Raw genomic sequence first — 24,869 nt, 5'->3', positions numbered from 1 at the left:
TACAATAATTTTGAAGTCATGAAATGCTAGTATGCGTGACCGTGGCGGTGGACAAAACGCTCCAAAACGTTGTAGGGAACTGGAAGGCCAATTAGGGTATCGTCAAGACTCAAGACTCAAGACTCAAGCTTCAATATTAGTGGGTGGAGACCTCGACATGATGTGTCCGTAGCATTAGCAGTGGCCTTCGACTTTTTGGGTGGTAAAGCTCCGGGTCGTAGGGGACAGAAATAGGCCATCGTGGTGGTAGATATGTCGTCGGGAGTTGGTCGTAGGGGACTTGACGTTGGAGGCATGCAACAATGCGTAGATGTGAGTATGGTTGCAGAGGCTTTGAACAGTTGGGCTGTGGGCTCCAGGTCATAGGGGACAGGGAAGAAGGCGCGTCGCGTTATCGATTGATCGTAGCCTGTCGAAGTAGAGTAGTAGGAGGATGGAGAAGATTGGGTTGACCAGTGGCGCGATTCATAAACAGAAGTTGGAGAGAGAGAGCGCCTGCATAATCCGGTCAATGCGTCCATATGGATACTTATACTACTCCAACAATCTCGCACCAATGTGATTGTGCTCGGCACTCACAGTCCTGCGTCGAGACGACGTACACCGTTTAAGTTGGATCCGAACATAGTGCACCATGGCTGTAACTTAGACTCCTTACATTTGTAGTGTTGTGGAAGGTGGAACATGATATATGACTGGTGTGTCGTCTAGCGAGTCTGTAGTGAAGAATTCCCGCAAGCGCAGAGATATCCATCACACCGTATAATTTTTTACGGTCCAGCTGATTCTGCCGATGGTATATACAAGCTACATACCTACATGTAGCGAAATTTTTGTCCCGGCTAACGTCAGGTAGGGTTGATTCAGTATTTCTCTGCGAGGACTGTTACATAAGAGATAGAAGTCAGATATTTTTTGGGCCAAGGTAGAGAGAAAATGCTTACTGAGCGTGACGAGCGATGTCCAACCAGTGAAAGGGTGGCTGCCATATGATCGATCAGCGCTGACAACAAGTATTTACAGATAGAGCACAAACCTCCTCCGTCCCTCTCCGGTAAGGGGGTCATACTGTTCCCATACATATCCTGTTCTTTGATATTCCTAGGCCAAGATGAGCATCACAGAACAATGGCCGAGACCACTTTCAAAGGGAACCTACCTTGAACACATTATTCACCACATTCCTCCTCAGTTCTTCATAGATCTCCCTGGCCCTCTCCTGGAATGGTCCCTCCTCACGTGCATACGTGTCATGCAACGCTCCAAGCACCATATAATTTATCTGCACCCATATTGGACCTTTCCAGTAGTTCTCCCCCTGCCCAAAGTCGGGATGGCTCTTACTCAGACTGCGGACACCATACTCCGACCAGAGTTGTTCGGGGTCACGCAGCATGTCAAGGATGGACCCAAGGTGTGGGGAGTCTGGTGGGAGCAGCGAGAGCATGAAGGGAAAGAGAGAAACGTAACCCGCATGGCAGATATGGGTCGATTCATCTAGTAAAAAGCCTGATATGTATTAAAACGGCACACAGAAGGGGAAGAGCTCACCGTCCGAGTCGATCCCAACGTCACAGTACATTTCACTTTCCTCGTTCCAATGCAGATCTGTCCCAGTTACAAACAAATCAGCGCCTCTTACAAGAAGAATCGAAAATTTGTCACCATCGATATTGTTTATTATAGCCAACTCAATTTCAGCAAAACTCGCGGCGTCCTCTTCTTCGTCGATGAACTGTGCAAAGTCCTTCATGGTTCGGCTGAAGAAGCCCATCCAGCTGATTAAATCTAAATGAAGCTCCCCTGCATGTGGCGGACCTCTTGGATAATCATCCATTCCGCTCGTCAAGACATGTGCCTCGGAGCGCCCTCGCCAGCGGTATCCTTCCGAGCGTGATCGCGCCCGACGGCCATACTGCTTAATCTGCCCACGCTGCGTCCGGCGGAACCAATCATAGTGCCGCTTCAAGGGCTTGTACATGTCGCGCAGGATGGACTGCACAGCTGCGCGGTCAATGGCCGCGTCGGACTTGGGAATGTCAGCAAGGGGCATTTGTCCACCCATGCCATAGTCCATCCCAAGATCTGCAGCGGAAGGTCCATCATGCGCAGCGTTAAATTGCTTGATAATGGCTGTGATTGCCATTGTCAGAGTTGGTGGGTTTGCGAAAGTAGGCACTTGGGTCTGGAATTGAGCAGGGACTCGGCTGCGCGCCTCCTCGCCGAGGATCTGTTCACGTGCGACCCAGCCATTGTCATCGATGAGCTTAATCCAGTCTTTGAGGATTTCGAGACTACAAGTCGTCAGATAACTAGATATGCAACAATGAGCTGATTTCAAATACCTAAGCTCTGTGTCCCATGCACCTATATGTAGAAGGTGGAATCCCTCATCCCTGTAAAATTTAATCAGTCAACTTGACTTAAACAACTGTTTATTCACCAGTAGAACCCTCTCGGGAAGAAGCTGCGGCTAGGCGTAGCGGTTAACAAAGCACGAGGTTCAGTCAACCGAGCGCCATTCTGTCCATCATCTTCGTTATCGATCTCATCATCTTGGTCCCATTCATATGCGAATCCTTTGTCAACGATGGACGTGCCGTAGAAGTAGCCGATACCACCGAAGAGGTTGGAGGTGATCGCCTTGCTAAAAGACTCCAAACGTGTGACATCATTGGCTGCGTATGATGATGGAATCGGGAAGATCTCCTGAAAGTGATTATCGAAGGACGCTACGATAGCCGCAATGCCCTTATCAATGGTGCTCGCTGTGATATGAATTTAGTTTCAATTGGAACACAAAGTGCTTTGGACCAGACCATCAAACGTCTGGTTCGCACTGGCACTCTCGAAGAAGACATCAAACTGAAACTCTCCCTCGAACGATTTCTGAACAGCAAAAAGATTACTTGCGGTGAGAATATCGTCGGAAAGCTGCAGGATAAATGAAGGATCAGGCGCCTGTTCGACAGCGCGGTATTTCTCAGCAATCGGGCTTGCACGGGTAATGATGTTCTGTATAATGTGATCTAATGTCCTGTACTATCAACGGGATGACACAATCTCCGAGAGAGAAAACACGTGCCTTTCGCGGTCCAAAGTTGCCCCGGTGGCAGGCGCAAGCCCGCAAGGTGAGTTTTCCCTAAACGTTCCTCAAAAGCCTCAGAGTGCGGGCCAGTAGTCACAGCCTCGTTGTCAGGCGCTGCATAGGATGAGGCAACACTCCATATCAAGTAGTAACCAAGCAAACACACCGTCGACCACACGGATAGTGAAATCACCGAGGTCAGGCGTAGTGCCGGAGAATTCCACTGGTCCGACGATTCCCTTGAGATTCTATTAACTCGATTGGCCATGCATGTACTTCGTTAGGACTCACATTCTCGCTCTCATCGGTGACCATATCCATCCCACCTAGTCCTTCCAGGCCGAGATAAAATATAGTGGAAATTCTAGACGGATGCACTGTTTGGGATCATTAGGCTGTGCCTCGATCATGGAACGTCATGATAGAAAGCGCACTGGGGTCAATAGGTGCTCCTTTGATACGTGCAGCCCAACTACCACCATGGGAGCCACCAGGCACCTTCAAAAGCTCCGTGGTAATTTTAACATTGTTCTGGCTGTCCTGTAGTATCTGTACACCACCCTGCCGTGGGTCGAAGTGCGTCCAGGTATAGCTGTCGAGGCCATCACCCTGGTCACATGCGTGGCGGGCCTCTAATGGAGTGTTTAGTTTATTTGCTGCAGTTGCATGCATGTGTAGGTCACATACTGGATATAGACTGATAGTTCTGAGTGCCGAACCACACCAGACCCGTCATAAGGGATTGGGGTAATCTTGGCCGAAGACCGAAGTATAAGTTGGGTCTGTAAGCTCCCCATAGTAGGTTTTCTGTGTTGTTAACAGAATTTGAATGCACCAATGGCAGCAGCGTCAAGAGCAGCCATAAAACCCGCATTGCGACGAAACTGTCACTGAGCAACTTGAACTACTTACAGTACATAACTTGTCATTAAACGTGGACGTCACGTGCTAAGAAATTACGTGAGCACCCCCGGGGGCGTGCCGATTCCCGAACTAACCCGAATGGGTAAGCATGTTTACCTTCAAGTTGCAGAGCCAGTTATTCCGACGGTACTTCCTGCACTGTCTGAGTTGCGTTGCCATCGGCAGCGCCGCCGCAGCAGCACTCACTAGTTGTATCCTGTATTGTGCTCCATTCGATTGTCAGCTGCCTGCGGTTGTAACTGGATTTCACGCTGTGACCTACATTGTTCATTAAAGGTGAATCCTTCCTTTCATTTCTCATACAAGTCTACTTACCCGCTTGAATGATCATCCATTTAGGCTGCTGCGCTTGAGCCAAATATTACTAGCTAGCATACTAGGGACCTGAATGCGACGTGATACTGCTGTCTGATTTGAGACAATAAGGCTCCAATTTCATTCGTCCTTTGCCACTGCCACCAGGGCACATGCTTGCGCGTGTGTACAGTACACACGATCAAACAAGGTTACAGGTTTCCCCTATATATATACTATCTGACCTGGTCAAAAGACCTTAATTATATCCTAACAACCTCAGACAACACACGCAGATGAACGGCAGAACCGAAGATGACGAAACCGTCGTTGGCGGCCCTTCCTCCGCTGTTGACCGCAAGGGCCTCAAGAAAGACCACATCGACAATGATAGTTCTTACACCAATGCCAAAAAAGGGGTGTCTTTGCACGATTTCTCCAAAACCGCGGACTATGCGCTGGAAGAACGTCCGTTCTTCGTACCCATTGGTAAGGATGGCGTAATCATTGCACTGGACAAAATCGACAGGCAACTTCGGAACGTGAGTACCGCAATTTGCACATCATTCTACATAGTATTCACCACGTCAACATTCAGTCTGGGCGGACGGGTCTCTTGTCAAACAAGGTGAACTTGAACCTCTCAGCGTAATGTCCTCTTGAAAAGGCGGCTTACATCATAATGCTAGAACCCTGTGTCGTGGATCGGTAAAGAAGTTGCTCCAGGTTTCCTTGGTTTGATCAAACACGGTGGTCTCCCCAAGATATTGACAAAGCCTGGTCGATACCCTGGATTCCCCCTCCGTAATTGGTGGGCACGCAAATGGTGTGGTACTCAAGGACGTGCGTGCGCCGATATTCTACAGGATATCATACTGAAAGACGACATTAGTTTCGGACACCGCGATTCAGTTTCAGGGTTTAACAGTCGTTCAGGTGTCCCAGAACCAAGCAGCCGTCGTCTCCGATCCTCAAAATCGCATCTTCGTGGTTAAAAACTCAGGATTCGTTGCGTATGCCATTAATGGAACATATGATGTTCTGGCTATCGTCGACCAGACACATTTGTCTACTACGATCAAGGACCCAGTAACAGGCGCTACTCTCGGCTCGTACGTATCTCTTTATTCCATCTTGTTCATGATGCTCATATAAATTTTGATCAGGATGGCCGAGATTAAGATGCGAAGTCGCGTCGATTCAGGCAAATCACAGGAATACGTTGTCGCATTATTGTTCGTTTACTTCCTATTCCAATTTTCTTGTTCCGATCGTTTATGGTGCACAGCTTGAACATCCCGGCAAGTAACTGTGCCATTCTCCAGCGTGGAGACGATTTGGAGTTACTCCCTGCTGGACAACACTATATAACGAATCCCAACGTCACACTGCGTGGTTTGTTTACGCTCGGCGAGAATCAGCTCGAAATGCCTACAAAGGATATGTCAGTTGTTCGCTCACTCACTGATATCTTGTCTCACATTGTTGGCTTCCAGTTTCACCAGAGACCAAGTGCCTGTCGGCTTAAGGATCTATTTGAAATGGTGAGCAGCGAGAATGAGGCATCTGATGTTTAGTTATTCATATAATTGCCAGGCAGTTGATGGAACCCTTGAAGGTCTACCTTTCGATAAATTGGATTTCTTTAGTGATTGCTCATTTTGTCGGCAGCTCACCACCCATGGCTATAATACACCTTATGATGCGCTCCGTGACAAAACCCAGTCTATTCTCACACAGATTGTCGCTCATCGTATGTCCATCAATAATTTTTGTGTGACGAGTTGACTCAACCACTGCAGTTGACTACAGCTCCATGGTAAAGCAGCGCTCTCTTGGACCTGATAATCTTGATGATGGTTCGGACCCTTCATCTGCGTTCCTTGACGCTCTTCGTACGCGGGCCATGGATGAGATGCATGAGGCCGCACTCGAGTATGGTATCATTTTGAAGGATCTTGGTAAGCGTGGGGCGTTTTGATACAAGTGGCATCTGAAGCAGACCATACTCTATAGCCGTGATTGACCGACAATTCAAGGGAGAAATTGCGTCAACTATGGACAAGCTTACAACAAGGGCGTTACAGGCGCAGGTCGAGGCTGCGGTAAGTTTCATCCTCTATAATATCATTCCCTTCATTTACATGCTGCAGAATGTCGACCGAGAAAACTCGAATAAAGTTAAACAGGAGGAAGGAGCTCTGGCTGTTGCTCGCATCAAAGCACAAACTCGTAATGTCAGTACCGACCTAACCTTCAAGCTGTTCATCACAAACATATTTTCAATAGACCCAAGCCGATTCCGAGGCATATAGTGTGATTGCCGCTGCCAAAGCCCAGGCTGAGCGCACAAAGATTGAGGCTCTTGCAGAAGCAGAAGCTACCCGCCTCACCGCTGAGGCTGACGCAAAAGCGATCCGTATCAAGGCGGATGCTGATGCCCAGGTCACGGACCAATTCGCACGCGATATGGAGATACGTAGAGTGGAAGTCACGCGTGTTCAAGCATTTGGTGACAAGACTGTCTTCGTGCCCATGGACGGGACTGGGGTGCAGATGGGCAATGCAATGGCAGTGGGTATGGCTGCCGGAATGGGCAGTGGCATTGGGCCTTAATTGTGACATTGCTTCGAGGGTTTTTTTTTGGTCTCAAGGACTCTGTTGGCTATTTTCAATGCTACTATGCTTTAGCTCCGTATTTCTGAGGTTCACTGCTGTGTTCTTATGCAATGTGTTTGTCAGCTGTTTGCCCGAGTCACCACAGGTCCACAGCTGAGTCACAGGACTGTCACGCGTCACATCCGCGAGGAGGCTTTGAATGTGGCACAGCGAGCTGTCCTCATTTCATCCTGAACGCTGACCACCACCCACGACAAACTCCTGCTTTTATTCCAGAAGTTAGCCCTTGCCCCTTACTGAACTTGATCGTCGCTTGTAACGTTCGTCATGAGGTCCAAATTCAAGGACGAGCACCCGTTTGGTTCGTATTATCATTGCCGCGCAGTCGTCATATAGTCATTAGTTACTAACACGTTTTCAGAGAAGCGCAAGCAAGAGGCTGAACGCATCAGGCAGAAGTATCCTGACCGTATTCCTGTTCGTTTCTCCCTCTTATGTGCCACGTTTCTTGTCCCTGACGGGAGTGGCATCGACTCTAGGTAATTTGCGAGAAGGCCGACCGGACAGATATTCCTACCATCGACAAGAAGAAGTATCTGGTACCTTCAGTGCGCATCACACTGCTTATTACAGGTGGCGATGGATAGCTGATCGGTGATGTTATACCTTCGCTCGTCACACAGGATCTGACAGTTGGGCAATTCGTCTACGTCATCCGGAAGCGTATCAAGCTTGCACCAGAGAAGGCCATCTTCATCTTCGTAGACGAGGTTCTTCCACCGACGGCAGCTCTTATGAGCGCTATTTACGAGGAGCATAAGTGAGCGCATCCCAGATTGCTATCAAGTCGGATCTCACCATTTTCTAGGGATGAGGATAATTTCCTTTATGTCAGTTATTCGGGTGAGAACACGTTTGGGCAGGAGGGTTGGATTGAACTATAAGCGCGCTGTCGACGGTACATGTTCACTCGCGGTTGGTATTCCTGGAAAGCCTTAGATCATCTTGGGCAGCAAGCGTCTGATCTCGTCTTCAAACCTTCATCATTGTCTCCATCTCCATACCCTTTTCCTACATCCGCTTTGCTCGCCGTCTGTACTCTAGTTATTACTTCTGGCTCGGTTGCCTTCGGTGTCTCAAATCGAATTGATTGCACTTGTATATGGATAATTATCTTTCATTCTAGCATATCACATAAGCTGTTGAAGGTGCTCTTCAGGAAAGCTTCAGCATGATTAGGTTGGCCTTAGTGAGATCATTAGTTGTAAGTAGGTTGTCTCCCTTTGAAGCCGGCGAACATGAGGTCAATTATTGTTTACTATTCCCGAACCCTGAGTGCAAGTCCTATTTTTGTACAGTGACCTTCTAGACGTCGGAGCACTGCACAGGTCAGTGCTAACTTGAACCGTCACTGATAGACCGCGGACAACCAGAAATTTACTGGTGGTCGTACATTCAAAATACGCATAGCTGTGCATTCAATGCTGCCACGCGCAAAATGCATTTCGCTTACGACCCGAAAACCCTGCAGGAGTTAGGCATGCATGGGTGACTCTGAATCAAGCCTGGCTATTGGAGAGCCTTCAAACTTATCGCAGATTTGGGTTCGGAATCAACCCTCGTACACACGGTGACCCATAACCTATTCAAGTGCTAGTGCTTGGGTGCAGCACAACAAAACGTACATTCAGGTATTGAATTCAACAGCTTCGTCAGACACCTCCACGCTCGGCGAATAGTGAATATTGAAGCTATTCGGCGTCACACGTTTAATGGTCAGTAGTAATACAGGAATGGTCGATCATGGTATATCATAGCTAACCATCTGGGCAAATGGCAGCACAAGTGCGACCGGCTGTTGTTGACTTGAACTGGACTCTTGAGTTCCTTCCCATGTGTGCGAGGAGTGTCGGATTGGGCGCATTTGATATGTCGATATCCAAGATGCATCGGCCTCTTCATGACGTTTCTGTGTGGTCTAACAAAGCACTCTTTAGAGCTTTGACACGGGTATGTGTTTCACTGTATGTAATCAAACTCATGTGGTCTTCTCCAAGCGTTATCAACCAGGCCTGTAAGGTGGTCCACGCACCACAGGCCGCTTTGTTCGTGGCCCACAGATCTGAAGCAACTTTTATGTTCAATTGGCCACACCTCTGAGAACAATGGTGATATGATATTATCATTGGTTTTGGCCTCTTTTATCCACAAGTCGCTAATCATATCTTGCCACACAACTTAAGGGTCACAGTCGACTGGTGGCGGACTGCACCCAATATAAAACCTCAGCACATGGCTGAGATGCACCATCACACAACGTTTCCCGCAAGCTCGATCTGCTCATTCATCATCACTTTCATTGCATCGCCCCATCTACACCGGTTGTCTGTGACACCATGCCCTCCCCACTCGTTCTTTCCCGTTATCTGTTACTCTGTACGCTCATCATACTCTGTTCTTCTTATACGAGACTTTTGCTGATCTGTTCCATTCAAGTCGCTATCGGTATCTGCAACATCGCATTAATCATTATTCTAGCGCATGGATTTGCTGCCCACACCGCAGGACGTAAGTGCTGTCAACCTAGCTTTAGCCTTCATGCACACCAGTTTGCTTCAGCTTTCGAGGTCCTCGCCACTACGGCAATCAGTATTGCTGTGTTGATCCCCTTCATTGTGTGAGTTCATCATCATGGCCCGCTGTAGATGCGAATAGTTGACGGTTCGATCAGTTTTTTATACAGGACGAAATGCAGGAGGACAGCAGAGTCTAGTAGCTACACTAGCAATCTCGTTACATTTGGCGCTTTGTGGCTTTCAGAATCCAGTGCGTGACCTGAGGGTGCTGCTCGTACCTGCCATTCTGACATATCATCAGCATCTTGCATCGTCCTGACATTCCGTGCACGTCAGAATTACGCGACAGCCCTTTGCTACGACTTCTATAAATCTGGTGGCTGTATAATGGCGAATGCCCTCCTCGCTGTTTCCTATATGTCCGTCATCTTTGGTATGTTCGCCGAATCATGTTATTCCATGCCAGACGCTCACTTTGACCTAGCTATCGTTGGTTTCGTAATCGCATACATCGATATACACCCCGGCGCTGCTAGGGTCTCGCCTCGGTATCCGATTACCAAAGCGCCAAGTTCACATTTTGCTGCCTTGCAACACCCGCTAGACCCAGAGACGGGGTGGACCGACATCCCTCTCAAGTAGGCGGGCATGCGTTGGTTTTGTAGTTGTACTCCCACTAATGGGGACAGCTAAATTTGTTCGATTATGGTGGAATATTATAAATTGCATATACATATGGTACAATGTCGCATTGGTTAATGAAGATACAGCATATGGATAGACGGTCTGTTGTCCAAGCGACATTAGGTACCGCCAGGGCTCAGTTTGGGCTCAGTCAAAATTGTTTCTTCAAATGCACACTCCGGTAACGCGTTCCGCTCCCAGAAAGCGTCCCATTCGTCATCCCCTGGCTCATTGTCTGGAGTAGAAGATCTACTGTCAACAGCCGTGCTATCCACAACATGACCGATGTCCAGTGGCGCTACTTGAGCGTTTTGCATTTGAGTGAGGTCACCATGAAGTAACATCGAAACATGAGCGCTCCCTACAGGCGCAGCTGTGCTCACCGCTGGTCCAACAGCAAGCAAAACAGCAGAGCCAGGGATAACTGAAATGCCTTCCGCAGTAACAATGTAGTCACAAGAGGCAGGATCGCACACCGAGCTGAACACCACGGTTAGCCGCCTAATGAGTAGGGGTTGTTCATCGCCAACTGAATTGTTCGACGATGTCGCTGAGATTGACTTCTGGATTTTCCTCGGGCGCTCGCTCTCTTCAAGATACCGTCGGCGACCTGTTCGCGAGAGAAATATTCTGGCATTAAGCTGATTCGACCAAACTAAACCGAGCGTTGCTTCTTTCTTGCCCTCCCCTAGGACACTGTCTGTCCGACCAAACCACCGGAACTGATCCTTGTAGCCGACCTGTCCACTGTTCAAAGGAGCAATGTCCCTGTCGATGGTATCGCTGACCTCATTCAGGACCAGGATCGCTATTTGGTGCTTGCTGGCGAGTGAATGCAAGAGCGTCCCTATTTCAGACAGTCTGCGGGACCGTTCAACTAGGAACTGTGTGGTTGTTCTCTTGGAAGTATGGAAGAGTTCCGCGATAGCGTCGATGACAATCAGTTTGAGAGGTTTTGATGATGAGTTTTGGTCATTTGCGAATATATATTGCGGTAAAGATTTAGATAGGACAAAAATGAGTTTGTCGATGGTGGGAACGGATGCGTGTTGTATATTTGCGAAAGAACACAGTGAAGGCGACAAGAGCGGATGGGTATTGAGTATTTGTTCCATTCGCGTGGTTTGCAGTTGCGATGCGACCGTCAGATAAAAAGCAGAACCTAGAACACCTCCTAACCTAGAAGGGAGCTGAACAAGCAGCGAGAGTTGAAGGGCGAACTGTGTCTTGCCCGCAGCACTGAAAGCATCTCAGCGACATGTGCTAATAGGCGTTCCAATGTATTCACCTTTCACCCACAATTTCCCAAAGCATTCCCGTTCTGATTCCACCACCCAGCATACTATCTAAATCAGCATCCCCAGTTGTGAACTTCTCTTCGCCTTCTAGCGGCCAGTCTTTGATTTTATTGATGGGGGATACACATTCTCGACATGCAGCCTGAAGAATTCTGGTGACCTCAAGTGGGGGGATGCGCGCGGTGCGCGAGATGTCACTCGGCGTACTGAGTAAGAGGTCTGATAAAAAATTGTACCCTCCTACCAGGTTTGAATTTATTATGTGTAGCCAACGTATGTGTAATGATAATTGAAGACGCACCCTTTTCAAGATAAGACTTCTGGTGAGAGGTCAGGCTGGATAACGAGGATAATGAGACGGGGGTCCATGGTTCGGTGCACAGATCATATCATTGTCAACATATGAGTGACGTCTTTTTGAGGTCGCAAGCAGTAGTACTATCAGTTATGGATGGTTTCAAACTCAGATCAGCTGCTATTCTTGCTTGCCGCGACACGTCCACATTGTCTAACATCATCTGCATACCACGCAACCATGCCGTCTGCGACCACGACTGAAGCGGTTCCGATTGAGACCGCTCATGAAGACATGATTGTATGTAACAACATTAATATTGCCACCTTGAATGCGTCCTCAAAATTCAACCCTAGCATGACGCGCAGCTCGATTACTACGGCAAGCGTTTAGCGACATGTTCTTCAGATAGAACCGTAAAGGTCTTTGACGTTATTGGCGGGGAACCGTTGAAATCCGCTGGGCATACTCTGAAGGGGTTTGTGTTTTGATATACGTGTTGAACAAAGTTTCATAATTCTCCATCCTTTCTGACAGGCACACGGGTCCAGTGTGGCAGGTTGCCTGGGCACATCCGAAATTTGGACATATACTTGCTTCTTGCTCATACGATGGCAAGGTATTGATATGGGGAGAACGGTCTCAAGGCACGGCCGACGGCGGGTGGACAAGGGTGAAGGAGCACACGTTACACACTGCTTCAGTAAACTCCGTATCGTGGGCTCCTCATGAGCTTGGCGCAATTTTGGCTTGCGCGTCGTCAGATGGAAAGCTTTCTGTACTCACCTTCAAAGGCATGCACTCTTTTGTTCACATTCAACATCTCTGACAAACATCCGCGTAACAGATGACGGTCAGTGGGGTGCTGACATCTTCAACGGCCATGCCATCGGCTGCAACTCTGTTTCTTGGGCGCCCGCAACACAGCCTGGATCGCTCATTCACCCGCAACAACCTGGTATACAGCCTTCCGCGCCCTTCAAACGTTTTGCCAGTGCGGGTTGTGACAATCTCGTCAAGATCTGGGGCTACCGTGAAGACACCCAGTCGTGGGTGGAGGAAGAGACACTTGACGGACACACAGACTGGGTGCGTGATGTTGCGTGGGCGCCCAACATCGGTCTGCCAAGGAGTTATATTGCAACAGCATCCCAGGTTCGTGTACAAATGGACTTGTCCTGAATGTTGTCTGAAAATACTTTTGTTTCAAGGATAAGACTGTATTGATCTGGACAAAAGACTCGGTAGCTTCTCCATGGGTGAAGACTGCCCTTGACCCATCGACTGCCTCTGGAGCACCTAGTGCAGCAGCTGCAGGCAAGTTTCCTGATGTTGTATGGCGCGTATCATGGAGTCTCGCTGGAAACATTCTCGCTGTTAGCTGTGGCGACGGGAAAGTCACATTGTGGAAGGAGAATCTGCGAGGCGTATGGGAGTGTGTTAGTGACATGTCGTCCTAGGGATGTGTGGTTGGATCAGATGCTACTTAGAAATGCACAGGTTGGCTCGCTCATCTGATGGTGCATAAATCATACACCACGCATTGATTCTCATTACTCATCAAGCAGTTCAATGTTGCACGTGTCGCCGACACGCGGTGCCGTTGGTGTCCGCATCCCAAGCACAGTGAGCAAGTGCCATTTATTCTTCTCTCTTCTGATGTACCTTCGATTCCGGACGAGACTCTCATAAGGCCTAAGACGCTATGACTTCTGCCTCGATGCAGAGATCACAGGGAATCGCACACAATTACATTCCAGGTCTTCCAAGCACCACACCTGATCAAGAGTTTGAATATTATGAGATCGACGCAACCGTAGTCGCATGTTTTCTGGACGGACGGATAATCTCAGAGTCGAAAGACCAGATATCTCGTCTGTGGGACTTGAAGTTGTAGATCGACGAACAGTTGCAATCTTCCAGCACTCGATGCACTACATCACTTTCTCTATGGACAACACGCACATCTAAGATGGAAATGACGATATGATCTCGAAGTGGGCAGTACCCAAAGACATTAATTCAAAGGCAGGTTTCCATCCTTGACTTGTATAATCCCATTCGAGCAGGATTCATGCAGATCCCGGCCATCACAGCAGCCCGTAATGCATGCATAATTGGTGACTTGAGGATGTACTCACGTAAGAGACCCACACCGACGCCAACAACTATAATTCCTACTTATGTCAATCACTCATTTTTCATGGCGCGAAAATATGATTGGCACCACGCGCTTGATGATGCAATCAAGGTAAGACATGATTGACCGATCGGGGCCCCCTTATGAAAGGCTTTCTTGATGGTAAGATAGTCCATCAGCATTCAACCCTCCTTGACAGGCTATATCTCCAAGGGCATTGCCTTGGATGGAGCGCGTCACGACGAAGCTCCACTAGTCATTTCACTGCCACTGTCAACTCTCGCGCTTTCTCGCCTCGATTCAAGTTATTCATATAATATTGTGGTGGTACGTTCACATAACACATATCTAAAAATGTGTTTCATAACTGAGTGATGACTAGCTCTTCATGTGGGACTGCACCCCGGAAACGGTGTCAGGCTTTCTTTTCGGCAGGTAAACTCGAAGAAGCCCTTGGATTGGACAAATACATGATGGACATACCGATAAAACTGCGAAGGCCAGCTGCCTTGATTGGTCCACTGGCAAGTTTTTAGTGATGTCACCCCAAGCTATAATACTCACCCATTTCACTGAGCACTCAGCGTTCGTTCGAGCAAGAATCCAACGAACTCGCTATGAACGATGACCATGCTCTTGGCGCATGTACTCCCTTCATAGTCCCTTTCGCTACTTACCATTACGCATGGCTATGATATGCAGCTCCTCCACCGGCACTACCCACCATCCCATCCTCTGCCACCATTCCTGAACCACCTTGAAAACCCGCCTACGATATTGCCAGAGTCGGTGTAAGGAGGATCGGATGACCTTGTTCTGATTCCATTGATCGCCCTTGCGTCGCATGTTCAGTACATTTGCATTGAACGTTTGATATGCTCTCAATGCGAGCTCGAGTGCGCACTGCGCAGATAAGTGCTGCGCTGTCGGACGGCAACAGCGATAGAATACCCTTCAAGTTGGAGAGACTGCCACTTTTACTACCGCTGTACCTCTGCAGCAACCATGATGATGATGACCATATCTGCGTTGTTATATATGGATAAAATTTCTGGTTTGCTCAGCAGGGAGCAGGAAGGTTGCGTGATCTGTAGCTACAATTAGTCGGCATGCCAATTTGAAGAAAACTTGCAAGCAAGAAGAAGGAACGAATATATGGTCTGCCTGGGACTCCGGGAGGTCTGAAATTCTGAACGAACTCACATGAGCTATTCTGAGCCTAAGTATCTGAAACTGCGGAAGTTCGGAAGTATCCGACGTCAAGATCCCCTGCAGCTGAAAGTGATCCTGGCACACTCAAGCTTCAAGGACCAAGGCGGTCCTGGGCTTTCTCAATCTTTAACTTTGCATCTTGTGTATAACGTGCCAACGGTTTCTGTACCGCAATGTTCGCCAAACTTCCACAGACGTTAACGGCACCTTTTGGGTTATTAACTGACGAGGCGAAGCTGGCGTTTCGCAGTCGCCCCCAGGGAATATCTAAGCTGTATACAACGAGGGTGAGTTTGTGATACCCGCTTCCATCTATACATTGACTACATTGACACATTGACAATTGCAGCACATAACCGAAACTGACAGCTATTGGGACCAGGTACGTGATACCTAGTCTGTTGTCCAATTGTTCAATTGAATGATATATCGTAGTACTTCACCCTCTTTGACACGCCATCTGATGTCTCCTCCCTCATATCAACTCACGACAGTACGTCCCAACATTTTGCTGCTAGTGCGGGCAGCTAATGAGACCCCCTAGTTCGTAGAGCACTCCTAGACTCGCCTGAAAATGTAGCGACCCTCATCAGAGTTGTGACCTCTCGTCTATTCAACCTTGTATCCGATCACACATTCCCATCCGCACCACCAGCATCTGTGGCATCGTATGCCACTTCCTTCATCAAGACCTCGAACACAGAGCGCAACGCAACCAAGGAGGTCCTTAATAGTCTGCGAGTCCTGCAAAGGGTGCTGCCTGTTATGTTTGAGGTGGAGGGAGAGTCCAACACATTCGAGCTCGAGGTACTATGGAAGAAGCTTGAAGTTGACGACGAAAATGTGCCCACAGCTACAGAGCAGACACCACAGTTCGTCATCGAAGATGACGAGGACGGGAGTGAGAGTGGTCATGGCTCTAACACCCCATCGCAGACTGCACAACCGAAACGGACGAAAACTCTACCTTCGCTAGGAGAAAAGTTGTTTACTTGCGTCAATGATCTTCTATTTTGTTGCGGTTTTAGTCTCCCGACGAAGATACAAGTGAATCATTACAAGATCAATTATGTTATATGGTATGTATCGTTAGTCAAAATCATTGCCCGACTTACACAATTATCCCAGGGAGAAGGGTGTGGGGTCGACGACTGACTCTGGACCAAATCATGCATACGACTCCAATAAAACTGAGGTTTTACGGCTTCTCCTTGTCCTTTTATCACGTCAGATATACATCCCGCCTGCCGCTCTCTTCACACACCCGTCATTTTACACTCTGCATGTAGTTCGAAAAACGCCACGACGCGACGTCTTGACATTACTTTGCTCCTTGCTAAACACCGTGATAAACTCTGCCACGACCAACAACGTGACTATTGCCAGTGTAGCCGGCAAGGTCCCTTACAATCACCTAGTTTTCAAGGGCGAGGATTCCAGGACGGCACTTGTGGGCATGTGCCTGCAAGTTTTGTGCGTTTTGTTGGATTTCCAGAGTGGCCCGGCCAGAGACATCATTTCAGAGTCCGGAGACGCCACCTCATCATCCCCGACGGCACAAACAAATGCCTTCCGCTATTTTTTGGCGAAATTGGTAGGTTTGTCTTCTTCATTGGAGAATACTATTGCTTATAGTGTACAGCATCGCACGCAGGATTTTGCTTTTATCTTGAACGGCATCATTGGCATACTAGAACATCAGCTAGCTATATCGAACAATCTACTCCCTGGATCCAGGAAGTCGGTTCCTTATGTGCCTGAGACTAGTACGCATGTCTTTTATTTTCGCCTCACTCTTCTGATCTCGTGCAGTCATTTTGTTCTGGAAGATCATTGAGCTCAACAAGGTAAGTAGATCGTCTATCCAGCAGTGCCGATCAGACGTCTGATTCTTTTTCCAAGAAATTCCGCGCTTACCTGCTAGACTCCGATAAAGCAGTTGATGTCCTTGCGTATCTTCTATGCTATTCACTCGAGATCAAAGACAAGCCGCGTACGTCTACTCTAGTCATCTCTTGAGCGGGTATATGTATATGTTTAAATGGATTTCTAGAGCAACATGGCCTTTGCAGAGCGCTCTCATACATCATTCAGACGCTATCGGCTGAGTCCGCATTCGGCAACAAACTCTCGTCACCAATAAATATCCAGATACCGACAAAATGGGTGCCTCATGGGACATCTCATGGGACCGCTGCGGATTTCATGATCACTGTGAGCGAACAATTCACATTCACATATTTGGAAATTAACCCTTGGTAGTCAATATACTCAATCGTTGCAACTACTTCAGGCTCCCTCAATTCCATATACCCGGCACTTATCATCGCGCTCGCGAATGCGGCTCCATTTTTCAAAAACCTGTCTGTTGTTGCATCTAATCGCTTGCTTCAGCTCTTCACTTCGTTTTCGAACCCTTTATTCCTCTTATCCGATGAGAGCCACCCAAGACTTCTATTTCTTATGTGAGTAATTATCATAGTCCAAGGGTAGCCTGTTAACATTTAGAAATCACTCGAACGCCAGCAAGCAAGCACTTACCCTTGCTGCCAAGATGTAACCTAGTTTCATGGAAGTTAGCGACAGACAACATTACATTAGTTTGAACTGAGGCTCACCCATTCTTGCGTGGGTAAAAAACCATTCCTGCCAACGCCAGCCGCAGCCATGCGATCGCCATTAATTGTGTCCGACGATAGCGACCGCCGAGCCTTCATCTTGCCTCTCGCCTTTTCTGAGACCGATGTTATGGTTCTGGTACTTGTTGTTGGGTTATTCTCCAAAGGTGGAGACGTGAGTGGGTGGTTCGTAATGTTGTCTGTCGCTAACTTCCATGAAACTAGGTTACATCTTGGCAGCAAGGGTAAGTGCTTGCTTGCTGGCGTTCGAGTGATTTCTAAATGTTAACAGGCTACCCTTGGACACCGTGATGCTGGTTATATCGGAGCTCTTGCCAAAGATCCAGAATCTGCAGGCTGGCAGGCAGAAGGCCAACTCAGCGGGCGCTATCACTGAATTCTTGCAAAGCGTATCCTTGACTAATGTCCTGCCTCCTGCACCAGCGTTATATTCAAGACGATTTGTGGTATGCTCTCCTCCGCATGAGCTGCGGAAGATACTGACCCAGCAAATAGTGGTCGGATGCATCAATTGTCTGGTTGACGTCGCTCATCTGGGGAGGTGTTTATGTGCACGGAATGTCGCCTCTCGGGATATGGAACTCCACCAATGTGCGACTCTTTTTTGTCAAGCACACGCAACCTCAACAACGGCAAATCACGGACACGATGTCAAGTGTCGTTGGAGGTCTGTTCTCGTCCACCAGACAAAGACCCGAGCGTTCGTCCAATCAGTGATGTTCCATGGTGTCGTGTGCTGTTTTGGGATACTGTTACGACGCCGTGGAAGGTTTTATTTTAAGGACATGATATCAGACGTGTGTTTTCCCGCAGTGTAGATACGAAATTCAAATCATTTTCGCATATGTAGTTTGTGTTGTATGATTTGAAATTCTTTCACCGACTCGGCTTGACCTTGTGGCCTGTTTTCACTGACGAATTTGTGACAGCCATCAAGTGGAAAAAACCAGTGATGCGTTGCTCAGAGCTAGTCCTTTCACTCATTGTCATCACTTAGATTCACGCAAGAATTATGCCAGAAAGACGATAGTATTTTTTCCCGAGTTAATACAAAGAGTGCGTCATCGAAACGGGTGCATTAAAAACCCCAGTGGGGAAAAGCTACCGCCCTCAGCAGTCTTGTGTATGGAAATTACATGGTAAAGAACTATAGGCGTAAGATGAAGACGAAGAAGGACATGAAGGAAGACAATGCCGAAGTTACAGGTATATCAGCATGAACAAGTACCTGAGGGGGACAAGATCCTGAATTGTGGCGCCAGAGACCATTGTGAAAATTGCTGGCTGCATGGCGCGGAGGGTAAGTCCAATCAAGCGGGGTCCAGTCCAGGGAGTCCGGCGCGATCCAGAGGGTGTAGGGGGAAGTGGCGCTTTTCTTTTTTTTTAACCGGGCTCCTCGAACCTCCACCGTATTGCAGCGATGCACGGCTTTGGCACCCAGTGCGCACAGCAGCGCCAAGATTGCTGCTCTTGGAACGCCACTGGGCTCATGCGCGCTCGACGTTCACGAGGGAACCTCGGTGTCGGCGCGCATGAACGTTACGAGGATGGGCATATCGGCCCAGAGCCTCGACGAGTATCTTGACGGACGTTCATAGTATAACGCACAGATATAAGCAAGTAAGAGGAATGCTAAGGCGGATGAGAAGGGTAAATTGGAGGAATGAGGGAGATTTGAACTGGGGCAACGGACTTTATGTACGTTTGTTGGTGGATCAAAGCAAGGTCGGAGGCTGTGGCATGGACGCCACCCTAATAGGTTCAAGCGGACATGCCACAACACGCCCACAGTCCGGAAAAGAAGACTTTTGTTGAGGGCTGGAGTTACATTCTTGACACCGGAAATCAACAGATCAATTTGAAGAAGAGATAACATCTGGTATGCCCGATTATGTCGAGCAAATGGCCTTCACTCCTTGGCAACGCTGTTGCACCCCACTACAACAAACAAACGTCCAGCATGTGTCCATAAACATTAAAAAGGGAAGTACGCCATCCGATAAGGTGTTCCTCCGAGGCTGTTGGATAAATGATCATAGATCTCCTCGACGCGCTTTGAGAAGGAAACAGTAAGCGAAGCCAAAAAGAGCTGAAGTGGGCCCCGGAACAAAGCCATTTGAGTTTTTTTCTGTTCTGTAATACTTGACGACGGCTATCAGCAACAAATGGGGATGAAGAAATGGACGACCTTTGACAGCCTTTCACAATCACAGCTGATGATGGGTTATTACCCACGTGACCCTGAATACTACACCTGCCAAATCAATCCAGATTCCAGAATCAGAAGCAAATCAGATGATGGCTTCAACCAGATGTGGCGCAGAATTAAATCGACAACTCGTCGTGCAGATTTCAGGGGAGAGCCATGCAATCCTCAGGCTAAATCGCGATTTCTTGTTGACTGGACAAAACCAATAAAAATTTGTCAGCCTTCTGCCATGGCATCTCCATCCGCTCCTGAAGGCTGCTGCTCTCCGCCACCCGCACTCAATCCCTCGACCCCAAAATCCACGCGCCGCACTTCCAAAGTCCGCAGATTGACAAGCGCTAGAACGCCCGTCTGGGAGAAACTAGGCACTAGAACAATTCTGCAACACCTTCCTTCCCTGCCCGATCCATCTTCTGAACCCACCAGCTCTGTGCCGAATTGGGGCATCCCGCCAACAAGGTAAATATCCGGAGTTTCCCGCAAAACAAAAGGGTCTCGGTCTCGATAAGGGTGACACCACAGTGTATCTGGAGCGGTTGGGGCAACGTGGCGCCATTTTAGGGTTGAGGCAGCGATTGACACGAGGCTCGAGGGTGGGGTTGGAAGGTATTTGTACATGTCAAGAACAGGCTGTCCAGAGGTCACCAATAGGCTGCGAGTGACAGGCAAATGATTTGATTGAGAAGATGAAGTTCGCCCTTCGTTCGGTATCAATGACTCGGTTTCATCACATCTTACACGAAGCCAGGCCGGATTTGATTCGCAGTGGAATGACTCGAATGATGCGGCCTTTCCGAACATCGCACGGGGAAAAGGCTGCTGTGGAAGAATGATTCCAGAAGGATCATCCCCTCCGGGCAATATATGAACGGGAAGTGCGGAAGTTAAATCATGAAGATGAGCGGAAAGCGCAAGGTTCGGGTGAGGAGAAAAATTTGCCTGCGCTGATGCGCCGAACTTTCTCTGGTATACACTTGGTCATGGGCAATCACAAAGAGAAAATCATGGCTTACTGGTCTCTTCTCGTCTTCGCCCTCCTCACTGTATTCTGCAAGCGATAGTGAATTTCCGGCGATAATAAGTCGCGTTATTTGTGATGCTAATTGTTGGTCCTCAGGGCCACCTGCTTCTCCTGTGAGGTACTCCACGAGCATTTGGATTTGGGCATCTGCAGACGAGGGTGACCCAATGGAAAGCCCCGAAATGACGGCCACATATTCATCTTGTGTGGATGAAGAACTAGGTCATAAAGCGTATTGGGCTCAGCTGTATATGTAAAGGCAACAAACTTACTTCACATCCACATCCATGGCGTCTGATTCAAGTATTTGCTCCTCTGCAAATGATGCAAGTCCCGCAGTGCACATATCTACAACTTCGAAATCTCCAGTGGGGGTTTCCATGCCCAGAGCGGCGATGATGACGCCTGTGACTAGGCGTTCCTCGCTGACACGGTCGCCGACCAATCTAATACGACCTGACTCATCTTCCAACATAACGCTGTCTTCATCGCAGTAGTATTTTTCACGCGGAGGTGGAGGCGGGATAGAATGCTTGACAGAGAACAATTCTGTAAATGACCGGTAGCGTCTACAAGTTACTCACATCTCGACCGATGTCTTCCAGAACATTGGGTTTGAGTGGCATGTCCATGTAGACCGTGCCTATTACCCAGCATAGTTGAGACTTAACAACATCAAGGACACGCGCTACATAGAGCGGTTCATCTAATTATACACGCTGTGAGTGCTCAAAAAAGGGGAAAGGCAGTTGTCACGTACTTGGTAGCCCATCCCACCTAGCTCTTGCCCGCTTCTCCACTGCACTTTTTAGCATTATGAGACGTGTGAAGTATATGTTTGCATATTGGTGCTTGTAAGACTTGTTCTTTGAGTCGATCAAGAAAGACGGTGTCAACTCAGTTGGAGGAACAACGGTGCTTGTCGGTCGAACAAGTGGACATGATGGAGTTGGTCTGTGCAGATAAATGAGAGCTCTAATGACGGTCCATGTCCGAATGTTACCCACATTGAATCAAGGGTTGGCATCTTGACTTTGGCGGGGTCAGACTGTACTTAGGTCGCGGTCCGACGCGTCTATTGAATTTGGTCGTGTTTGCAGTGAGTCTGGACTCTGACCGTCAGTGGTGTCTTGGAGACGATGGTCATGACGTAAATCTATTCCAGTCTCTTGAACTTTGTTCGGCGTCATATGTTCTTCCTATATAACATGGGGGAGTCGCAGATACCAACCATCTCTCTCTTTATCCCTCCAAATGTCTCTCTCAAAGGTCAGTCTTCATTAATGTCCAATTTCCTGGAACACCGTGACTTCCCTTGAACCCCACATAGCACATCAACCCGGATAGACTCATTCGCGAGTCCAAGGTTAGGAGTTCACAATCATACTCTTATCATATTCGGACTGATTGACATAATCGCAGGATAAGACGTCCCACCACCACCATGTGACTGGTACGGATTCTAGTTCCACTTCTCACCCATACGGTGCGCGATACGGAACAACATCTATACCCAAGTACCATCTCCCTACCAAGGGAGCCAGCGCGCAGACCACTTACCAGCTGATCCATGATGAACTGTCTCTTGATGGATCTCCCTGTCTCAAGTCAGTCTCGTGAAGCTTGTATCCAACCTTGTCTTCTTACATTTCTCAAAGCCTTGCGTCCTTTGTACACACCTGGATGCCAGATCCCGCGAACAAGCTAATGATGGAAAACATGTCCAAGAACTTGATAGACCAGGATGAATACCCTATGACGCGTATGTTACAAACAGTGACACAATCTAGTGATTACCACTCATGAAGATCTGCAGAACAAATTCACGGCCGCTGTGTTTCTATTCTTGCAGATCTTTGGCATGCGCCTTCGACACATCAGGCAATTGGGACTGCCACCACTGGCTCATCTGAAGCCATACAGCTGGGTGGTCTTGCCATGAAGCGACGCTGGCAAGAGCGTCGCAAGGCTGAGGGCAAGTCTATCCACGAGCCCGGCCCCAACATCATCATGGGTGCGAATGCGCAGGTCGCTCTCGAAAAGTTCGCACGTTACTTCGAGGTTGAATGCCGCCTCGTACCAATCAGTGTTGAGAGCAAGTATAGGCTCGACCCCAAGAAAGCCATGGAGCTCATCGACGAAAATACTATCGGCGTTTATGTCATCCTCGGCAGTACTTACACTGGTCACTACGAGCCCGTAAAGGAGATGTCTGACCTTCTCGACGAGTACGAACAGAGGACGGGAATCAGCGTTCCCATCCACGGTGAGGTATCTACATGTTCTGTTCCCTTCGTATCCACTGACTCCCTGTTCAGTCGACGGAGCTTCGGGGGCCTTCATCGCACCCTTTGCGCATCCAAAGTTGCTTTGGGACTTCAAGCTTCCGCGGGTTGTCTCTATCAATACATCAGGTCACAAGTTTGGTCTGGCTTACGTAGGTGTCGGTTGGGTTGTATGGCGCTCCAAGGAGTACCTCCCGAAGGACCTCATATTTGAGCTGCATTACCTCGGATCAGTCGAATACTCATTCTCGCTCAACTTCTCCCGTCCTGCCGCACCCATCATTGCTCAATACTTCAACTTTATCCACCTCGGATTTGAGGGGTATCGCGCGGTAGCCAAGGATGACCTCAAGAATGCAAGGCTTTTGAGTCGCGCTCTCGAGAAATCTGGCTGGTATACGGTTCTTAGCGACATACACCGACCTAAAGCCGAGGATATCACTCAGAAGAGCGCCCAGGTGGCTGCTGACTTTGATGAAGAAAACGCGGAGGTTAGCATTCTACCTACCGTTGGGTAGCAGCACTTTCTGACGTTCCGCAGAACTATGAGGATGGTCTTCCAGTTGTGTCATTCCGGTTCTCCGACAGCTTCCAGGAGTCATACCCTGAAATCCAACAGAAGTGGATTCAGACTCTTCTGCGAACCAAAGGGTGGATTGTCCCGAACTACGAACTTGCGCCCGACTTGGAAAAGGTTCAAATTCTTCGGGTCGTTATCAGGGAGAATGTCACTGAAGCGGTCAGCATTCTTGTCCCAAATTTCTAGCTGAACTTTATTGAAGCTTTCATTCTAGCTGGTGGATCGCCTGCTGGAGGACATCGTAAGCAACATTCAAGATTCTAACTAGTTCAAGAGCTAAGATGAATAATTATTATTCAGATCGAGATTACTCAGGACCTCATCAAGCACGACTCCCCGTCAAATGCCCTCAATATGCTTGGAAACCACATCCATAAGCACAGTCCTAGTAAGATGGACGAAAGCTCCGCGTTGAAGTACTCTGGTACGTACTCGAAGCAGTGTTAAGAGCCGGCTGAGGTGAAAGAACGGTGAATACATTCATTATGGCGAGAATTGTACAATAGCTTTTGGCGGAGGTTTGGATGTACGATTGTAGGAATAAGGACATGATTTGGACGTCGTATACGGCTCTGACCGCTTAAGCTTGTGTCTGACAAAAGAACAGTCGAGGCACTTCCAGGAAGTCAGCTCGACGAGAGCCTGTTGGTCTACGAGTTGGACGGTACCCATTGATTGGCTCGATGTTCTACTTGGCCTAAGTAGTTGAGTCGACAGGGCCAATATGAAGTTCAGGCGAACAATTTGGGATCCTCGATCGAAGCCCCTTGTTACTTTCGCAACAGAAAAAACTCATACCTCTGTGCACGTAGTCATCATTCTCAAGAGACCGGCTGCCGCACTGCGCATCATGTGTAGAGATTGCGATAAGATGGCACGCGGAAGGTGCCAGTGCCTGAAGAACGCATGGCCCAAATCGTGAGACGAACCCGTTATCAAAGGTATGATATCGATGAGAGATGACTAGAGGACAGCAAGAAAGCTTTTCCCACGATCAATTACGGT

The 24,869-nt window shown here is 48.4% G+C and overlaps 10 protein-coding genes across 10 annotated transcripts; 7 read left to right on the top strand and 3 right to left on the bottom strand.

The window, feature by feature from the left end:
* Positions 1 to 668: 668 nt before the first annotated feature.
* Positions 669 to 3,982, bottom strand: DEU56DRAFT_781091 (glycoside hydrolase). Its single transcript, XM_041352010.1, has 14 exons — positions 3,776 to 3,982; positions 3,523 to 3,720; positions 3,380 to 3,465; positions 3,255 to 3,327; positions 3,086 to 3,202; positions 2,820 to 3,029; positions 2,444 to 2,768; positions 2,346 to 2,396; positions 1,666 to 2,294; positions 1,552 to 1,608; positions 1,160 to 1,497; positions 1,037 to 1,101; positions 945 to 982; positions 669 to 883 (listed from the first exon to the last, which is right to left on the bottom strand). The coding sequence occupies exons 1-14, from the start codon at positions 3,960 to 3,962 to the stop codon at positions 864 to 866; spliced, it is 2,394 nt and encodes a 797-aa protein (XP_041212349.1). The 5' UTR covers positions 3,963 to 3,982; the 3' UTR covers positions 669 to 863.
* Positions 3,983 to 4,602: 620 nt separating this feature from the next.
* Positions 4,603 to 6,922, top strand: DEU56DRAFT_729346 (uncharacterized protein; the record flags this gene model as incomplete). The annotated part of the gene is made up of 13 exons (XM_041348095.1): positions 4,603 to 4,848; positions 4,905 to 4,934; positions 4,996 to 5,149; positions 5,199 to 5,418; positions 5,473 to 5,541; positions 5,595 to 5,750; positions 5,803 to 5,850; positions 5,903 to 5,924; positions 5,978 to 6,059; positions 6,109 to 6,267; positions 6,323 to 6,411; positions 6,460 to 6,543; positions 6,596 to 6,922. 13 exons carry the CDS (start codon positions 4,603 to 4,605, stop codon positions 6,920 to 6,922), a joined length of 1,686 nt encoding a protein of 561 aa, XP_041212348.1.
* Positions 6,923 to 7,113: 191 nt separating this feature from the next.
* DEU56DRAFT_781076 (autophagy-related protein 8 precursor) lies at positions 7,114 to 8,213 on the top strand. Its single transcript, XM_041352009.1, has 5 exons — positions 7,114 to 7,286; positions 7,347 to 7,402; positions 7,465 to 7,533; positions 7,609 to 7,745; positions 7,794 to 8,213. Exons 1-5 carry the CDS (start codon positions 7,253 to 7,255, stop codon positions 7,867 to 7,869), a joined length of 372 nt encoding a protein of 123 aa, XP_041212347.1. The 5' UTR covers positions 7,114 to 7,252; the 3' UTR covers positions 7,870 to 8,213.
* A 990-nt stretch (positions 8,214 to 9,203) lies between these two features.
* DEU56DRAFT_54045 (uncharacterized protein) lies at positions 9,204 to 10,224 on the top strand. Its single transcript, XM_041346708.1, has 6 exons — positions 9,204 to 9,361; positions 9,422 to 9,493; positions 9,545 to 9,602; positions 9,657 to 9,751; positions 9,803 to 9,934; positions 9,986 to 10,224. Exons 1-6 carry the CDS (start codon positions 9,322 to 9,324, stop codon positions 10,141 to 10,143), a joined length of 555 nt encoding a protein of 184 aa, XP_041212346.1. The 5' UTR covers positions 9,204 to 9,321; the 3' UTR covers positions 10,144 to 10,224.
* Positions 10,225 to 10,304: 80 nt separating this feature from the next.
* DEU56DRAFT_729548 (Rad51B protein) lies at positions 10,305 to 11,724 on the bottom strand (the record flags this gene model as incomplete). Its single annotated transcript, XM_041348106.1, has 2 exons — positions 10,305 to 11,424; positions 11,474 to 11,724. Coding segments are annotated over 2 exons (1,371 nt in total), but the record flags the coding sequence as incomplete, so codon positions are not given.
* Positions 11,725 to 11,962: 238 nt separating this feature from the next.
* DEU56DRAFT_53992 (WD40-repeat-containing domain protein) lies at positions 11,963 to 13,361 on the top strand. The gene is made up of 5 exons (XM_041346707.1): positions 11,963 to 12,078; positions 12,135 to 12,256; positions 12,316 to 12,572; positions 12,626 to 12,933; positions 12,990 to 13,361. The coding sequence occupies exons 1-5, from the start codon at positions 12,019 to 12,021 to the stop codon at positions 13,236 to 13,238; spliced, it is 996 nt and encodes a 331-aa protein (XP_041212344.1). The 5' UTR covers positions 11,963 to 12,018; the 3' UTR covers positions 13,239 to 13,361.
* A 1,811-nt stretch (positions 13,362 to 15,172) lies between these two features.
* Positions 15,173 to 17,907, top strand: DEU56DRAFT_781068 (high-temperature-induced dauer-formation protein-domain-containing protein). Its single transcript, XM_041352008.1, has 10 exons — positions 15,173 to 15,417; positions 15,480 to 15,512; positions 15,566 to 15,623; positions 15,675 to 16,209; positions 16,259 to 16,724; positions 16,773 to 16,896; positions 16,943 to 16,977; positions 17,033 to 17,123; positions 17,184 to 17,344; positions 17,393 to 17,907. The coding sequence occupies exons 1-10, from the start codon at positions 15,304 to 15,306 to the stop codon at positions 17,597 to 17,599; spliced, it is 1,824 nt and encodes a 607-aa protein (XP_041212343.1). The 5' UTR covers positions 15,173 to 15,303; the 3' UTR covers positions 17,600 to 17,907.
* On the top strand, positions 17,883 to 18,614 carry DEU56DRAFT_781065 (uncharacterized protein). Its single transcript, XM_041352007.1, has 4 exons — positions 17,883 to 17,923; positions 17,974 to 17,993; positions 18,041 to 18,215; positions 18,265 to 18,614. The coding sequence occupies exons 3-4, from the start codon at positions 18,060 to 18,062 to the stop codon at positions 18,484 to 18,486; spliced, it is 378 nt and encodes a 125-aa protein (XP_041212342.1). The 5' UTR covers positions 17,883 to 17,923; positions 17,974 to 17,993; positions 18,041 to 18,059; the 3' UTR covers positions 18,487 to 18,614.
* A 1,404-nt stretch (positions 18,615 to 20,018) lies between these two features.
* DEU56DRAFT_53775 (DNA polymerase alpha/epsilon subunit B-domain-containing protein) lies at positions 20,019 to 22,208 on the bottom strand. The gene is made up of 6 exons (XM_041346699.1): positions 22,007 to 22,208; positions 21,760 to 21,953; positions 21,584 to 21,705; positions 21,272 to 21,531; positions 20,992 to 21,217; positions 20,019 to 20,941 (listed from the first exon to the last, which is right to left on the bottom strand). Exons 1-6 carry the CDS (start codon positions 22,024 to 22,026, stop codon positions 20,195 to 20,197), a joined length of 1,569 nt encoding a protein of 522 aa, XP_041212341.1. The 5' UTR covers positions 22,027 to 22,208; the 3' UTR covers positions 20,019 to 20,194.
* Positions 22,098 to 24,450, top strand: DEU56DRAFT_53562 (pyridoxal phosphate-dependent transferase). The gene is made up of 9 exons (XM_041346685.1): positions 22,098 to 22,268; positions 22,330 to 22,365; positions 22,422 to 22,606; positions 22,658 to 22,761; positions 22,816 to 23,265; positions 23,318 to 23,775; positions 23,826 to 24,023; positions 24,079 to 24,105; positions 24,165 to 24,450. Exons 1-9 carry the CDS (start codon positions 22,254 to 22,256, stop codon positions 24,309 to 24,311), a joined length of 1,620 nt encoding a protein of 539 aa, XP_041212340.1. The 5' UTR covers positions 22,098 to 22,253; the 3' UTR covers positions 24,312 to 24,450.
* Positions 24,451 to 24,869: the final 419 nt, after the last annotated feature.

The sequence above is a fragment of the Suillus clintonianus genome, assembly GCF_016758775.1.
Source record: "Suillus clintonianus strain FC179 chromosome Unknown DEU56scaffold_11, whole genome shotgun sequence".
NCBI classification, from domain to species: Eukaryota; Fungi; Basidiomycota; class Agaricomycetes; order Boletales; family Suillaceae; genus Suillus; species Suillus clintonianus.
The sequence above is the reverse complement of the archived record's forward strand: the minus strand, read 5'-3'. Positions and strand labels throughout refer to the sequence as shown.

Coding starts and splice junctions, on each gene's coding strand:
- DEU56DRAFT_781091 (XM_041352010.1), bottom strand. CDS start 3,962: ATGCGGGTTTTATGGCTGCTCTTGACGCTGCTGCCATTGGTGCATTCA. Junction 3,721..3,775: donor GAACTATCAGTCTATATCCA/GTATGTGACCTA, acceptor ACACTCCATTAG/AGGCCCGCCACGCATGTGAC. Junction 1,609..1,665: donor TATAATAAACAATATCGATG/GTGACAAATTTT, acceptor TAACTGGGACAG/ATCTGCATTGGAACGAGGAA.
- DEU56DRAFT_781076 (XM_041352009.1), top strand. CDS start 7,253: ATGAGGTCCAAATTCAAGGACGAGCACCCGTTTG. Junction 7,403..7,464: donor AGTATCCTGACCGTATTCCT/GTTCGTTTCTCC, acceptor CATCGACTCTAG/GTAATTTGCGAGAAGGCCGA. Junction 7,534..7,608: donor AGAAGTATCTGGTACCTTCA/GTGCGCATCACA, acceptor CTCGTCACACAG/GATCTGACAGTTGGGCAATT.
- DEU56DRAFT_54045 (XM_041346708.1), top strand. CDS start 9,322: ATGCCCTCCCCACTCGTTCTTTCCCGTTATCTGTTACTCT. Junction 9,494..9,544: donor TGCTGCCCACACCGCAGGAC/GTAAGTGCTGTC, acceptor AGTTTGCTTCAG/CTTTCGAGGTCCTCGCCACT. Junction 9,752..9,802: donor TTTGTGGCTTTCAGAATCCA/GTGCGTGACCTG, acceptor ACATATCATCAG/CATCTTGCATCGTCCTGACA.
- DEU56DRAFT_53992 (XM_041346707.1), top strand. CDS start 12,019: ATGCCGTCTGCGACCACGACTGAAGCGGTTCCGATTGAGACCGCTCAT. Junction 12,079..12,134: donor CCGCTCATGAAGACATGATT/GTATGTAACAAC, acceptor ATTCAACCCTAG/CATGACGCGCAGCTCGATTA. Junction 12,573..12,625: donor TTCTGTACTCACCTTCAAAG/GCATGCACTCTT, acceptor TCCGCGTAACAG/ATGACGGTCAGTGGGGTGCT.
- DEU56DRAFT_781068 (XM_041352008.1), top strand. CDS start 15,304: ATGTTCGCCAAACTTCCACAGACGTTAACGGCACCTTTTGGGTTATTA. Junction 16,210..16,258: donor AAGATCAATTATGTTATATG/GTATGTATCGTT, acceptor CAATTATCCCAG/GGAGAAGGGTGTGGGGTCGA. Junction 16,725..16,772: donor GCTATTTTTTGGCGAAATTG/GTAGGTTTGTCT, acceptor TATAGTGTACAG/CATCGCACGCAGGATTTTGC.
- DEU56DRAFT_781065 (XM_041352007.1), top strand. CDS start 18,060: ATGCTGGTTATATCGGAGCTCTTGCCAAAGATCCAGAATCTGCAGGCT. Junction 18,216..18,264: donor TATATTCAAGACGATTTGTG/GTATGCTCTCCT, acceptor CCCAGCAAATAG/TGGTCGGATGCATCAATTGT.
- DEU56DRAFT_53775 (XM_041346699.1), bottom strand. CDS start 22,026: ATGCCAACCCTTGATTCAAT. Junction 21,706..21,759: donor TAGGTGGGATGGGCTACCAA/GTACGTGACAAC, acceptor GTGTATAATTAG/ATGAACCGCTCTATGTAGCG. Junction 20,942..20,991: donor GCGAAGACGAGAAGAGACCA/GTAAGCCATGAT, acceptor AGTGTATACCAG/AGAAAGTTCGGCGCATCAGC.
- DEU56DRAFT_53562 (XM_041346685.1), top strand. Junction 24,024..24,078: donor GGGAGAATGTCACTGAAGCG/GTCAGCATTCTT, acceptor CTTTCATTCTAG/CTGGTGGATCGCCTGCTGGA. Junction 24,106..24,164: donor ATCGCCTGCTGGAGGACATC/GTAAGCAACATT, acceptor ATTATTATTCAG/ATCGAGATTACTCAGGACCT.